Source organism: Pempheris klunzingeri, chromosome 16 (assembly GCF_042242105.1).
Source record: "Pempheris klunzingeri isolate RE-2024b chromosome 16, fPemKlu1.hap1, whole genome shotgun sequence".
NCBI classification, from domain to species: domain Eukaryota; kingdom Metazoa; phylum Chordata; class Actinopteri; order Acropomatiformes; family Pempheridae; genus Pempheris; species Pempheris klunzingeri.
In genome coordinates, this window is record NC_092027.1 from 18,321,886 (window position 1) to 18,336,446 (window position 14,561).

Sequence of the window (14,561 nt, forward strand, 5' to 3'; positions counted from 1 at the left end):
AGTGATGGTGTGGCCCCCCCACAGAGCCCTGATCTCACCATATCAAGTCTGTCTGGGATCACATGAAGAGACAGAAGATCTGTGGTCAGTTCTCCAACATGTCTGCAACAACCTTCCTGCTGAGTTCCTACAAAAACTGTACAAGTGCACCTGGAAGAGCTGATGCTGTTTGGAAGGCAAAGGGAGGTCTCACTAAATATTGGTTAGATTAAAACTTTTATTCTGTTCGCTCACTTTGCATTTTGTAAAATGATAAAAATAAACAATTCAATTTTATATTTTTTCCTTATCCTTACTTTATAGCATTTTTTGTCACTATCCACCCTGTCACCGTCCACCCTGTCACCAAGCCCTACATGACAGGGTGAACATTTGTATAGTATAGTTGGGGTTTTTTTTGCAGTGCACATTTGATGCAGTAAACTGCAAGGCAAACATCTAATGCTCATGATGCTAATATTTCACTTTGACTCTCTGTCCAAGTGTCAGTGTGTACTTGCGAACTGTAGTTAAAATGCATCACATCTGCCTGTTCAGCAACCATGAACCGCTGATGTCCCAAACACTAGAGGTCTAAGCAGTGTCTCTGGGTTTATACGCTTGTTTTTTGTGGATTCAAATGGCCCGACTTCATGCTTTCCATATCAGAAAAGGAATCTTAAAAAGATTTATTTTGTGGATCCATGGAATGTAAAAGGTTACAAAAACAGAAGGTAGGAACGTAAAACCTCAGACACAGCTTTAGCAAAACCCAGTTCGTATCGATTTATTAGGAAGTTCAACACCTGGCTAAAAGCTTCAAATCTGAATTCTGTTCATTACATACACAATTCCAAAATTCCAAAATCCCTCTTACAGTAGCAACTGCCCTCATAATTGTTCTGTCACATGAACCAGTTTGCAAATATGATGGATGAAGGGCAGCTAGAGAAGCTCAGGCCATCAGCTGTAGACGAGATGAGTAGATGTTTGGGTCACCATAGTGAAGATGGTACCTTTCCTGTTCTACTCTCTTATTCAAAGTTCTCTTAATCATGCTGCTTGTTTGATGAAATCCCCATCATGTTCCTTCATCACTGTACTTTTCTTTCAATAACCCAATATGGGCTATGAAGCTATTCAGAGATCCTGTGCCCATTAAACCCTTTGACTTCCATTCCCACCCCCCCACCCCCAGCCTGAAAAAGAGCATTCTTGGTTCTTCCTCAGTTCTTCTTGGCCTTCGGCGAGTCGTACTTCCTCTTGCTGGAGTACCAGAGGAGCAGAGGGATGCCGATGGAGGGCAGAGTCATCACGCCAAATGCAGCCCAGTCCAGCTAGAAAAGGGAGACGCAGGTGATTAAACTGTGGAGGGACACGCCAAGAAAAATCTAAAATAAATACATGTCATTTAGGGGTGTTGCAGTATACCGGTACTGACAATGACCATGATATTTAAAAAATGACATGCCACAGTGCAGAGTATGTTGCAGTTAGTTTGTGTTTAGGTCTTTTCGACGTCGATGTTAACAGGTTAGAGCAGCCACAGCCTGCGTGAGTGGTCTGGCTGATGTGCTGCCACTCACCTGCAGAGTGAGAGTCTCGCCTGCTTTTTAGCAAAGTGTGCTGTTCACAGCAAAAATAGAGTAAAACTGATCTGAAACCTTTACATTGACATCTTAACAGCAAATTATCTACCTTTCAGTACAGTTTCAGTGTCTACCTGTAGAATACGATTTCTTCTAACTCATCGCTTCCTGTATCGTCTTACAAATGAAAGTCCATTAGTGCTTCTGTGGATGAGACCCCTTCTTTTGTTTAAGCTTTTATTTGACGGCCATTATCAAAGAGAAACTCAATGTGGAAAGATAAGCAGGCTGGTTGAAGCAGCCACACTGTCTGGACACCACCACGTCCAGTGAGGTAGCCGTCACACACAGGAAGAGGTAAGCAGCGTGTTCCGCGCACAAGTCATCGTGGCGTTGTGCATGACAGTAAAGTTATCCCATGGTCAGTGAAAACACTGTTTAGGAACACTGCTCAAGTAAACAGGACAAACCTTAGATACACCTTGGCAACAGGAGAAGTTTCAGGTCCGCTCAGCTCAGAGAGCTAGTGTTAAGCAGCAGGAAGTCAATAACAGTGCAAAGGTTGATAAATATAATTTGCAGTATGTTTAACGGCAACACTAGCAGCCACGTCACTGTTCCCAAACCAATGTGAAGGTTTTCATGAATAAATAATTGGCCGTGTGTAATGATACTGTTGGCCACAGCCTGAAGCTGTGAGTTGATCGCTGATTTTCCACTTAGTTTGAGTTTTTGAAGATCGCCAACAAACGCCCCAGATCACAGGCTCACTGTTCAAAGACTGATGATGTGGTGCAAAGTATCTGAGTTCAGAGAGGCAGAGTACTTCCTGCAGCTTGTGTGTTACAGTGTCCATCCTGTGGTGTTCAAAGTAAGAAGAGCTGAAGGAGGACACTCACTAGCTCATTAACGTGTTGCATTAAACTGTAATCCGAGGCTTTGACTGCGTCCCTGTTGCTGAGGTTGCTCATTTAATGCCATAGCATTAACTCCTGGTATAAATCCCAGTATATCAGAGTGGTTCGTTGGACGTTGGTCTCACACACTGACTCTCTGTCCCCTTGTTGACACTGTATTGATGGCAGATGGTCGGCCTTGTGGATCTTTATCAGGTCTTCTGGTTGCCTTGTGACCATCCACTGCTCTTTCTGTACCCTTCTGTACAGTTAAGGTTATTGTATGATTATGATGAGACACTCTCTACCTCCCCACATTCCTATTTTGAGTGAAATTAATTTGCCAAAAACCAGACATATTGAGACATATTGTTCTCTAAATAAAGTAAAGATGAACTGGACTGATAGCTATATTATTATTTTTATCGTAATTCAATTCAATTCAATTCAATTTTATTTGTATAGCCCAATATCACAACAGAGTGTCTCATAGTGCTTTACAAAGTAATCATTTCAAGGTTTCTGTAGATAGCACTGCAAATTAACTTTTTAATATCAGTGATAAGGAAAAGCAGAGGAACACACGCCAGTTTATTAGGTGGAGCTACTTAAAACTAATGCAGTCTGATCCAGCAGTCCTGTAGTAAATCCTCCCTTCAGGAAGGTTCTGCTGTTCAGTTTTAGTGAGGTGTTGATTCGACTGCATGGTCCCTTTGGAGGCTGCAGTATATTTAAGGCTCTTCTAGGAAAACTGCCTTAATATCTTACATCCAAACAGCCAATGCCGTATTGTTACACAACATGACTCTTATGCTTCCACAAAGGAGGCATGCTGTCTGAAATCATACACTGTGGCAGCAAAGTTCTAACCCGGCTCAATGGAGAATCTTCTTTATGGAGATATTGTGTGACCTCTGATCTCAGTTTGGAGTGGTCCTGTGCTTCCACGGGAAGTACTCCAAGTACTCACAACTCCACGAACTTTGATCACAACTTCTACTTAGATCATTGCAGGTCAGTCCAATTAGTTGGGAGCCTGACTGAGCGAGCGAAAAATGGAATACTTACATAGTGTGGGGAGAAGCGCCGGTCAAACTCCCTCTGAGCTAGGATGCCTCCCTGGCCAGGGGCACTGGTGTAGCCCACCTGCAGGACGGAGAGACACTTCAGCATCCTTCATTAAAACACTTACAACACTTTGGTCTATGAAGATAATCAACTGGCTTTACCACGACTTGTCCTCCCTCCTGAGCCAGGTAGCTGACAGAGGCAGAGGTGAAGTTGAAGTATCCAGCCTTCAGGGGGCGCAACACCACCGTGTGAGAGACATTACTGGCTCTGAAAGTTCCAGTTAAGTCTGATAACTTAAAAAACACAAAGAATTCACTGATGCACATCTGTGACCAATTCAGAAAGACTGTCCTGTCTTTAGTGTCAAATCAGAGGATACCGTTTGACATTTTAGAGCCTTCTCTAGCATGAAAGTGCAGGGTGAGCTGTGGGGTGTTCAGTTGGTTGCAATCTGCAACCTCCTGGATGCTGCTAAATCCTACACACTGCACCTTTTATTTTTGTACTATAATTTGCAAACTGCTGTCTCACTATCAGTTCTACTGCATTGTAGGTTCAGCTGTCTGTGACATGGGCTAGTCATTATTTCACTGTTTTACCAGTGATGACAGTGGCTGTGACAGAGGCACCCAAAGGTTACACAATGACGACAGTGGACAAACTCAATAATCAACAATGAATGCATCACAGATACAGAGCTGTGTTGGATTAATTATCTGGGAATGTAAGGTTTATCTCCCAATAAATGGCCATTACTGACTTCAATCTATGGCATCCACAACAACTGCAGCATGAGAGACCATTAACAATGTTTGGAAAAACTGCTTCAAGGATACGGTGCAATCCTGTCCCATTTGACATTTAACATTCCTGAAACGATTCCAAAGTCTTCAGGAGGAAAAGAATCGTCTGACAGCTCCACCTCCAGAGCAGCACTGTAGAGACACAAAGGAAGAGGTCACTCAGTAAGATGGCAGATCTACAGTCCATCTAATAGGGCACAGTTGACTTAGATTTTACTGTATGAATGAAGCTCCTGAGGTAGGACATTCCTTCCAGTCAGGATCAATGGGGGTGAAGTTTCATATAGCGGACAAACATGAGCCTCCCTAGAACACCACAATGCTAAAACCACTCCAGTGCAACTGGGCATCATTGCTCACTTTACCTGGTGACTAGAAGTGATGCTTCACACCTATTCATGGTTAAGTTTAATTTAAGATCTGTGTGAATATTACTGAGTTGAGGAGAACGGCTCAATCTGACTTCATTGAGGACCAAAGCCCTCCTCCGTTTGATTTAAATGTTCTTTGGACCCTCCCCTTAACTTGCTTAAACCAATAAATAAATGGTCACAATAGCCACAAAACGTATGTGAAGAATAAATTTGATCACATGATGCCATAGCATGAGATATGGGACCAGTTACATGATGTTGAATAAACAGAAAGTGGCTACATCCATTTTTTTTATACACTATATGCACAAAGTAAGCAAAAAAGGCAGAGGAGCCAGGCCTGAGGTTTGCGTTTAAAGTCACACCTACTCTAAAAGCATCAAGATTTAAAAAATCCTTTCCTGTAATGAAATCGTGTTTTACATTGTAATAAGTGAGTTCATGGAACTCACTGACAGCACTGTGGCGGCCTGCCATGCCAGGTAGTGTGTTTGGTGATGTTGGTTTAACGGTCTCAGTATGAAATAGCACAGGAGCTGTTGGTTGATGAAAGTGACTCTGGAGACAGACATTTGTTCTTGGACAGAAGACTAGACGAGTCCTCTTGATTACTGAGATGTAAACATTGTGTGCGACTATGATTTTAACGCATTAGTGTTAATAGAGTCATGGCTGGATTCTGTCACACAGACAGATGTTTACCTGTATGATTAAACACTGTTGTTCAATAGGTCAATTAGATCCAAAGCTCCATTTATGAATCTGCAAAATTCTCTTGTAAGAGATTTGCGGAGAAAAACCAACTTCATCACTGAAAATGAAAATGACTTTAAAGTCTTTGAATGTAAAAACACCTTCAGTGATCACCACGGAGTGGCCTGAATCCCACCCACCCAAGTAAAACTTCCATTTCCACCACTGGCTACAGGACAGTCCTGTCACCTCACCTGGAGCCCACATTGTAGATGTTGTACTGCAGGGTGAGGTCACGGCCCTCCACAGCGTAACGGTTCAGCAGGGATTTAGAGGCCAGCAAACGGGCTCCTTCTTCTCCTGAGGCCAGGCCGAGCAGGGCCAGGACCAAAAACATCAGCATCTTCGTCATCTGGGGAAAGTGACAGACTGTGAAGGGATATACAGGCACATACTGTTCAGACAGCCCTTAGTAGTACAGCCTCATAGACTCACTTTGGACCCAGCAAACACTCAGATAGACTGCCTTATCATTAGACGATCAGTCTATCCAGCTATGTAGCCGAAAGGTTCCTTCTCCCTGAAGGGAGCAGTCAAATCAAACTAAAGCTTTAATTTAAAGATGTTCATTGCTAATGCTTAAGCTAGCTATGAACGGAGCTAGCGTCATCGCCACCATATGGATTTACACAATAATGATAGCAGCTTTTTCCCGTTCAGAGCATCAATAATGCTGTTCAGGAGCAGTAATGAACGGATGAAGTCAAACGTGTTATCGTTACAATAGCAGAAGAGCTGAACACTGACGGTTACAGACGCTTACGTGGACCAGAGCAGACGTTTCCAACGTCAGCTTTGAGGGACAGAATTACACTAAAGAACAATGCTAATGTCCACGTTACAGTAATTACTGTAAAGTTGGCGTAACTGCTCCTAAAATGACCACTTAGTGTGGTTTGTACAGCTTACAGAAAGAAAGAAACAGACTGCTACCTTTCAGCGGTGCTCTTGCTTCGAACTGCAGATCTTGAAGGAGCTGGCAGGGCGCGTGCGCAGAAGGTTCAAGCTGCTATTTGCATGACGTGGACTGAGCAGGATTTCAGGAAGTGTCCAGACCGCGCAGCGCCCCTGGTGCACGGGGGTGGTGCTGCGTGCTCGGGTTACAGGGAGTGAATGACTGTATGTAGGACGGATTTGTAATGTATTTTACATAGTTGTATAGCAAGTTTTAGCTAAGTAAAGGATACCACCGCATAATTTCAGTGTGCCAAGGATGAAACATCAAAGTTAAGGTGCCCCAGGGCAGGAATCTGTTGTTGGGCCTTCTTTGACCAACCAAACCCTTCAGTGCATACAATGTACTAAATTCTCAATTTTAAACTCTCAACTCAATTGTATATTCACCTTACATGCAGTGCATACAACATAGGCAGTAGATTCATTATTTTCTCACACACCCCAAAAACAACTCTTGCAGAGTGCTACCTGGCTTTTTATGAAACAATGAAACGAATCAACAGAAACAGTTAAGTAAGAGGTAAACTGTACCATGTCTATGAGAAAGAAAAATAAATAGAATAACAGTAAAAACTGCCAAGCGGCTGCCGCCTTGGCTCAGAGGTAGAGTGGGTCGTCCATTGGCAGATCGGTGGTACGATCGGCGGCAGGAAGGAGGAGAGGTTGTTTTTCTCTAAAAGACTCTTTTGTTGTTGATTACTGAAGCGCTATTTCATTCAAATCACCTTCCTCACAGTGTCAACATTTTTCAGGACTTTTGTCACTTGGAATATTTACTCTCCAAAGTTGCAGTGACAGACAAAGTTTATTTCAGCACTGTGACAATTACCTGCAATTCAATTAAGTAGAGCTTCATTTTAGAGTGGCAACATATAAACTGTACAGGTATTTTGACCTGTGTCAAACACTATGTGTATATCACACAGAGCGTTTCAGAGTAACACAAGCATAATCCCCCAATCACTGCATCATGCTTTGCCAGATATTAAACACCAAATGTAACAGAAATGGGTATGTACCTTAGTCACAGCCACATATTTCTATTTGGAGCAGGTAAAGCAGCTGGAATAATTCCGCTACTACTCAGAAAACTAATAAACAGGATAATTAATTTACTATTGCTTATTTTTCTACTGTTGCTTCTTCACTCTTTCTGTTCTATTGTTGCTGTTGTAACATGGGAATTTCCCCCTATGGGGGATCACTAAAGAAGTCTAAGTCTAAGTCATTACTCCTTAAACGGGCAGAAATGTCTCCAGAGCTTTAGTAATCCTAATGATTAAATGTATACAGACTTCTAAACCAGAGAAAATCCCATCCAGCACTACACAAAAACTAGAACTGTACAGAGCCACTAGGTGGACATGTACAACCTTCTTTGTCCAGTTCCTTATGTCTGTCTAGCTGCAAATAAAGTCTATGAAGCTTACCACAACCGTCCTGCAATAAATCTTCCTTCATGAAAGCCATCATTTTCCGTTTGTGTTCCAAGTGTGTCAGAGAGGTGTACGTTCAACTTTGGAGGATGTTGTTTGCGGTGCTGTTGAACTGTTCTGCATTACAAAGAGACGTAAGTCTATTATTCAACATGAAGTGGAGCCTCTTTGTCACACTGATTTCAATGTGGGAGCTCTGCTTTTGGACAGTCCCTCACCACTGTGTCTTTTCCTCTTTATTTCTACAAAAGTAACACGATGCTTTTGTCAAATCCTCTTCTTTCTTTTTCTTCCAGTCCTTGGGTGAGGTGGGAATGGGAGAGTGGTGAAATTGTGTTTGACAGTAAGCTGTAGTTTGTCATATTTCATTATATAAGCTGAAGGTGATAATAAAGATTTACACCTTAATCACAAGCATTTATATCTTTATTGTTATTTTAGAAACACCGACTGCAGAAGCATCCTAAAGAGTTCAGCTGATGACCCAGTGATGAAAACAATATTAAATATTCTTCAGGAGTCACGTTGATAACCCGAGGTTGTTAAGTAGCTGTTAGGAAGTGAACGCTTGGAGAGTTGGAGCAGCCCAGTGAAGTGCTCTCCGGGTGGGTGTGCCTTGCTCCTGCAGCGGAGGATAAATAAAGCAGAGCTGCAGCAGGCTGCTTCATTCCTCAGGTGTGATTCTCAGATCAGACAGGTCAGCCATGCTCCGTCCTGCCAGCGGACTCCAGCTCTTCGCTGTCCTGCTGCTGCTGAGCGGCAGGAACAGCTCGGCCGTTCACAACGACGCCACAGAGTCCGTCCACCCGCAGCCGGTCCACGACACCCAGGACGGGCCGGCCAGCGAGGACACGAACCAGGCGAGGAAAGGCGGGAGAGGGCCGGCTGACACGGTGCGGAACGGTGAGTCCACGCTGCAGAGCGTTCATCATTTTGGAATGAAGGTGAAGTGCCCGCTGACCACTCTGAGCAGACAAGTGTGTGGCAGGTGTTAGAACTTCAGAGATCAGATGAAGGTGAAAACTCCATAATCCACGCAAAATATATATCAGGTCATGGTGGAGCACATTAAAGCACATTAAAGCACATTTACTTTAATGTGCTTTAAAGTACATTTAATGTGGAAGCAAAATGCTGCTTCTCATGTTTTGTGTTGACTCTCGGAGCAGGTGGGAGAGAGAGCCAGCATAACTGGGTCTCAGTGATGACTTGTGGACAGGTAGCAGTGGTTCAGATGAACTCCCTGACCAACAGGTAACTCTTGCAGCTGCATTTCGAGCAAGCTGTATTTGCCAGAGATGAGACTAACCTGCCTGCCTTACCCATGTCCTCTTACTCTAGCTGTGTGTTTTAAATGATCAAATGGTGATAATGTCATGCCCCTACAGGAATTTACTATTGGCCCTCCATAGAGTTGGAGGGCTTGTGAGAGACCAATTAAAGAACCAAATAAATAAAAGTAAAGAAGTTTGTTGCAGTTTGTTGGCTGAGATGTCCTGACGTTTAGTGTTTGGTATGAGTTACTGCCCTTTAAAACAATGTGGCAACATAGATCATTAGAACTTGTCTGCCTTTAAATGCCCCCATCCTTCAAACGCCACATACCCTGTGTGTAACATAGGCCTTTTGTTCAAAACCTAAACCTTCAAGCTCAATCTGAGATAACAGAGTTAATGACATCACTATTACGTCATCAGGGTTATTTTGTCAGACTTGTTGAGTTGGACTCACTTTCAGCTGTGAGAACTCTGCCTCCTGAAGAGTAGCAGTAGAAACAGATAGTGCCACATCACAACGAAGTGGAGCAAACGTATTTATAATCCAGTTTTCATGTCTCAGGCCCAGACCAGAGCCAGGTGGGCTGCAGGGAGCTGAGGTCCACAAAGTACATCTCTGATGGCCAGTGCACCAGTGTCAACCCCATTAAGGAGCTGGTGTGTGCTGGGGAGTGTCTGCCGGCCCACCTGCTGCCCAACTGGATCGGTGGTGCAGGATACACTGGGAGGTACTGGAGCCGCCGAGACGCCCACGAGTGGCGCTGCGTCACTGACCGGACCAGGACCCAGCGGATCCGACTGCAGTGTCAGGATGGCAGCTCCAGGACCTACAAGATAACTGTTGTGACCTCCTGCAAGTGCAAGCGCTACTCCAGACAGCAGAATGACTCAGGACACAAGGACACGCCTGTCCACAGTGGTAGACAGAGGAAAAATCAGAAGAAGGCAGGACTCCCGGAGGAGAGACCCGGGGGCCAATTTGACATCTAAAACCGATGTAATCCTGCAGCTACACAGGAAAGCTCCAAACAGCCACCTCTGTCTTCATCATGAAGTTTGTGGATGACTTAAATAAGAACTAAATATTCAAGAGCAAGGCCTGGTATGAGAATAATGTAGACTTGTCTCCAGATTTAGATTATTGTAGCACAGAAAACTGTTCTCTTTTTGTCTGTTTCTAGTTTTCGTTTTCAGATTAGTCAGTGGCCCAAAGCACAGCTGAGTCAGAGGAACAGCTCAACATTTTCAGAAATTCACTTATTTACTTTCTTTCACAGAGTGAGATGTTAAGATGGATATGAGCCTCAAGTCTGTATGTTTGATACTGACCTGGAGTCAGGACATGGCAAGTCTAGCTTGGAAGCAGAGGGAAACAGCTAGCCTAGGTCTGTTGGAGGGAATAAAAAGTACATCTCCCAGCACCTTTTAAATCTGGCAGACCAAGCAACTTCACAGTTACTGCATGGTCCATTAGCAAAGCATTGATGTTCATTTTAAGGGAACATTTTATAAAGTCTGCCCCTCAGTACAGAGGAGGGATATCTGCTATATCACTGTGACAGTGCAGTGTGTGTCTGAACACAAATGGTCAGCCGTGTCATGGGGTTTCCACCAAATGTGAGAGTTCGACATTGCTCAGAGCCAAGCCTAAAAGTGGAATCAAGCAAGCTCATGTTTTATTTGCTCAGGCAGGTCCATCTGGTCTCCGTCCCATTCAGACAGATTTCCAGCCAGTCACAACCGTTTATGTATTGTTGGGCGGGGTGAATACGATCAGTGACAGAAGAGGACCATTGAGGCCTTTTTGTAAACAACTAAGATGGCTGCTGCTGATGTGGAATATTCTGTTGACTGCATGTAAAGATACCTTCAAAAATCAATCCCAGTTTAAGTGTACGCTGAAAAGTGACAGAAAAAGGCTTTAATATTTTGATTTTTTCTTTGTATAATCTAAGCATTTCTGAAAAATGTAATTTGTTCATTAATTTTTTTAGCATCATATTTTTAACTGATCAGTCACTCAATCAGTTATGAAAACAAAGAAAACCTGTTCTACTGCTCGGCTTTCTTTAGCCTTCTGAACTGACCCCCCCAGTCCTTTCTGCCTTTTAGTTTCCTGAAGTCTGGAAAATGGTTGAAAATAGGACAGGACAGTCGGAATCATGCTTGACCTGGAGGTCTCAGACACGTGTCCCCCACACAGAACAAGAATTGCTGGGTCGTAGGAAAATGATAAAAATATTTTCGCTGCTTTACCTCATCTTTCCAGTGGGAAACTAAAGCTGATATGTATCCATCTATGTTCTCTTCAAAGCCCCCAGTAATGCTGACTAGGAGAACACAGGAGTTGCTGCTCTGTCCTTACCTCGATCAATGAATTAATCGTTAGAAACACCAAAGTCGCACAATTAAAGAAACATACTAATCAAGTGAGGCAGCAGTAGTCCAGCAACTAATGTGTTCTACAAGGTGAAAGGATGTTTTTTGTCAGCGGAGATGGCTTTGAAGGACGATACAGTGGTGTCAGCTCCCCATTAGAAAGGGCTGTCTGATGGCAATGAAAGGACTCTGAATGAAGTTTTAGGTGGTAAAAATCTGTTTTCCTGATTGATTGATTGATTGATTGATTGACTGACAGGCATTTAGTTAAGTCTGTTAAAAATGCCCGTTGGGAGGGGTTCCGAACTAATTTACATTTGTGATTTGGTCTGGTGATGCTCATTCTAAGAGAGGCCATTAACTCAAAACATTTGCTAATGCTAATTTTCTGCAACCAAAGTTTAGAAAATGAACTCTGATCCCAAATACACGGCTCCCCTCAAAGATCATGATGCAATCCTTGCTTTGGCAGAAGTTATTATGGTGATGATTTTACTGTCGAAAAGAGGGGAGGAAATGTAGTTTTGTGCCAATGTGAGATGTGACTGTACTCTGTGATTCCACCAGGACTTGGCTAAAGTCAGATTTGAATCAGATTTGATCATTAATCAAATCGGACAGCAGATCTGATAAATAATAATTGTGATTATTTCAACTCTGTCTCCTAGAAATTCAGTTTATATTACTAAAGTATGTTTACCAATGGTAGTTTGCCCTTTGGCTCCAGTGCCCCACGACGCTTAAGGATAAGGCTGGACTATGTATACAGCCATCATGTTTTTCTGTTCATTTTTTAAGAGCTACATTTCTACTGCACTGGAGTCGTAGTGAGGTGTACAGCGCACAGGACTGCTTCAGAATGATGTAGTCTCTGCAAGCACAAATATTTCTTTATATTTGTTTTGTGGAAAACAAATATACAGTATCAATGAGCATTTTACCGACTTATTCCAAATACAGCATGTAATGGTAGTGAAGGTTCTGGTAGAGACACTATGTAATGTGGTACCATGCAACAGTCATTACAGGAGGTTTGGTTCATGTCAGAAAGAAATGCTACAATAAGTCATAGGTTTGGTTTATTGTGTCACAGATGGCAACTCTTCGTGTCAAAATAATAGAAAATAATAATCTATTACATAATTCAAAGGTTCTACAGACTTCAGATGCAAGACATGTAAAACAATGTTACTTTGGTTATTAAAAGTTTCAAAGTTTCTAATGTGAAGTTAAACGTATATGATAGAGTGATTATAGTGTGGATGTAATGCTCCATATGTGGGGAAACGTTTATGGGTTTTTTTGTTTCAAAATAATAGTATGTAGGTCTTACTTGTTTTTGTCCCAGAACAGTTGAAGTTCTTTTTTATAATTTTTGTCATTGTCTGAAATAAAATGGTTGAATGAAAATTGTTTACAAGGCTGTGTGTGTGGCATAATAGAGCAGTCATGCCAGACTGGCTCTCTGCAAACAGGGACTTCCTAACAACAGAGGCATTAGTCAGTGATGAAACTTTCTTTTCAACAGATCCCATACTTTGTTTTATTGTGAACGGTATGCCTGTACCTCCAGGCTACTGGGGCTCATTCCAGCTGCAGCAACATGTTAAGGTGCTTTATTGTCTCATGTATCCATTCATTTTTTCACTCTGAAAGCTGTGGGCTAAAGTAGGCAATGAAAAGAATCACCTGCACCAGATGACAACAGGATGTTTAACTTGTATTACCTGCAGCGGTAAAGAACTGATGTCCCTTTGTCACTAATATCCTGTAGGTACAGTGAAGGGCATCAGATCAGCAGAAAGTCTGGGAATGTTGATTAGCAGGTGGGAGAAAATAACTTTCAAGCAATCTTTAAATAGGATTTGGATGGTTGGTAGAAGAAAATAACTGGTAAAGGTGACAATAAATACATTCACCCAAATACTCTGGACTTGATGTTTCTATTCTGCTTTATTTCAAATGGAAAGATTGTATATTAAACCATCTTACAAGCAAAATACTTACAGTGTGGTCTTCCCCAGGGGAGTTATCAATATATATATGTATATATATATATATTCAATATTTATATTGAATATATTCAATATATATATGTGTGTGTGTGTGTGTGTGTGTATATATATATATATATATATATATATATATATATTCAATATTTACTAATGACATGCTTTGTGTTTTGGACAAGTGCAGTGCTACTGTACATGTTGCAGCTACTAATATAACTGAATTAAGGATCATTCTCAAACTGAATTACAACTAGTGCTAGACTGGATACAGGAGAATACACTTGAATGTAGCTAAAGTATTTTGTTGGCATGTTTTCTTGGTGCTGCACTAGGTGGGCAGTTATTGTGGGAGATTTAAAAAATGGGTAGAGGAACATCATACATTACAAGATGTTCCTCTTTTCTTACCCATTTCCACTGGGTAAGAAACTGTGCTTTACTGCACTCTCCTGAGCCGCAAAGGTCAGCGTTGCTCAGACCTCCGCCCGTCTGTCCCGTCAACTAGTGACACAGGCATTAGTTTTTATGTCACCTCGATTACTGCTCAGCAGTCTGGTCTGGCAGAGCCAAAAAAGATATGTCTAAACTCCAAAGAGTAAAGCTGTAAGGGTGGCACACCCCCGTCCATTTGGCATGACGCAGAGCACAGAGAGAATACATGCCAGTCTCTCAGAGTGGAGGACAAGTTGGCATGCAATCTAATGAGCTTCTTTAGGAATATCTGTCATAGTAAACAACCAAATTGTCTGTATTCACAAAATAAATGATCACAACTCAAAACAGATGCATGGTGCAGATCTGTAATATACAGTTGTACTGCAAGAGACTACAGAAGTTGTGAAGTGAATGAGAACTTTTTGCACTATTGTCTTTCTATATCTGTTGTTCCATAACTTGAATTACCTTAACTTGGAATTACTCTGCAAAAATGGAAAAAGATCAAATCTAATCAATATTTGGTGTGCCCACCCTTTGCCTTCCAAACAGCATCAGTTCTTCAGGTACACTTGATTTTGTAGGATCATATTCAGGTGT

General features: G+C 42.2%; 2 protein-coding genes across 3 annotated transcripts in view; one reads left to right on the forward strand and one right to left on the reverse strand.

Moving 5' to 3' along the window:
• Positions 1-653: 653 nt before the first annotated feature.
• ssr2 (signal sequence receptor, beta) overlaps positions 654-14,561 on the reverse strand; it is a 102,636-nt gene continuing 88,728 nt past the window's right edge. Inside the window, exons 1-6 of one of the 2 annotated variants that reach the window (XM_070846086.1) lie at positions 6,399-6,438; positions 5,660-5,817; positions 4,372-4,470; positions 3,694-3,802; positions 3,533-3,610; positions 654-1,316 (exon numbers count right to left, since the gene is read on the reverse strand). In XM_070846086.1, coding sequence (XP_070702187.1) covers positions 1,206-1,316; positions 3,533-3,610; positions 3,694-3,802; positions 4,372-4,470; positions 5,660-5,817 — 555 coding nt within the window. In that variant the 5' untranslated portion in view covers positions 6,399-6,438 and the 3' untranslated portion in view covers positions 654-1,205. Of the gene's footprint in view, positions 1,317-3,532; positions 3,611-3,693; positions 3,803-4,371; positions 4,471-5,659; positions 5,818-6,398; positions 6,439-14,561 lie in introns of those variants that run through there. The other variant, XM_070846087.1, reaches the window with a different exon arrangement.
• On the forward strand, positions 8,563-10,125 carry sostdc1b (sclerostin domain containing 1b). Its single transcript, XM_070846897.1, has 2 exons — positions 8,563-8,761; positions 9,698-10,125. Exons 1-2 carry the CDS (start codon positions 8,563-8,565, stop codon positions 10,123-10,125), a joined length of 627 nt encoding a protein of 208 aa, XP_070702998.1.

Excerpts from the sequence above, each read along its gene's own strand:
- sostdc1b (XM_070846897.1), top strand. The coding sequence starts at position 8,563 with ATGCTCCGTCCTGCCAGCGGACTCCAGCTCTTCGCTGTCCTGCTGCTG. Across the intron at positions 8,762-9,697 it reads GGCTGACACGGTGCGGAACG|GCCCAGACCAGAGCCAGGTG; the intron begins GTGAGTCCACGC and ends TTCATGTCTCAG.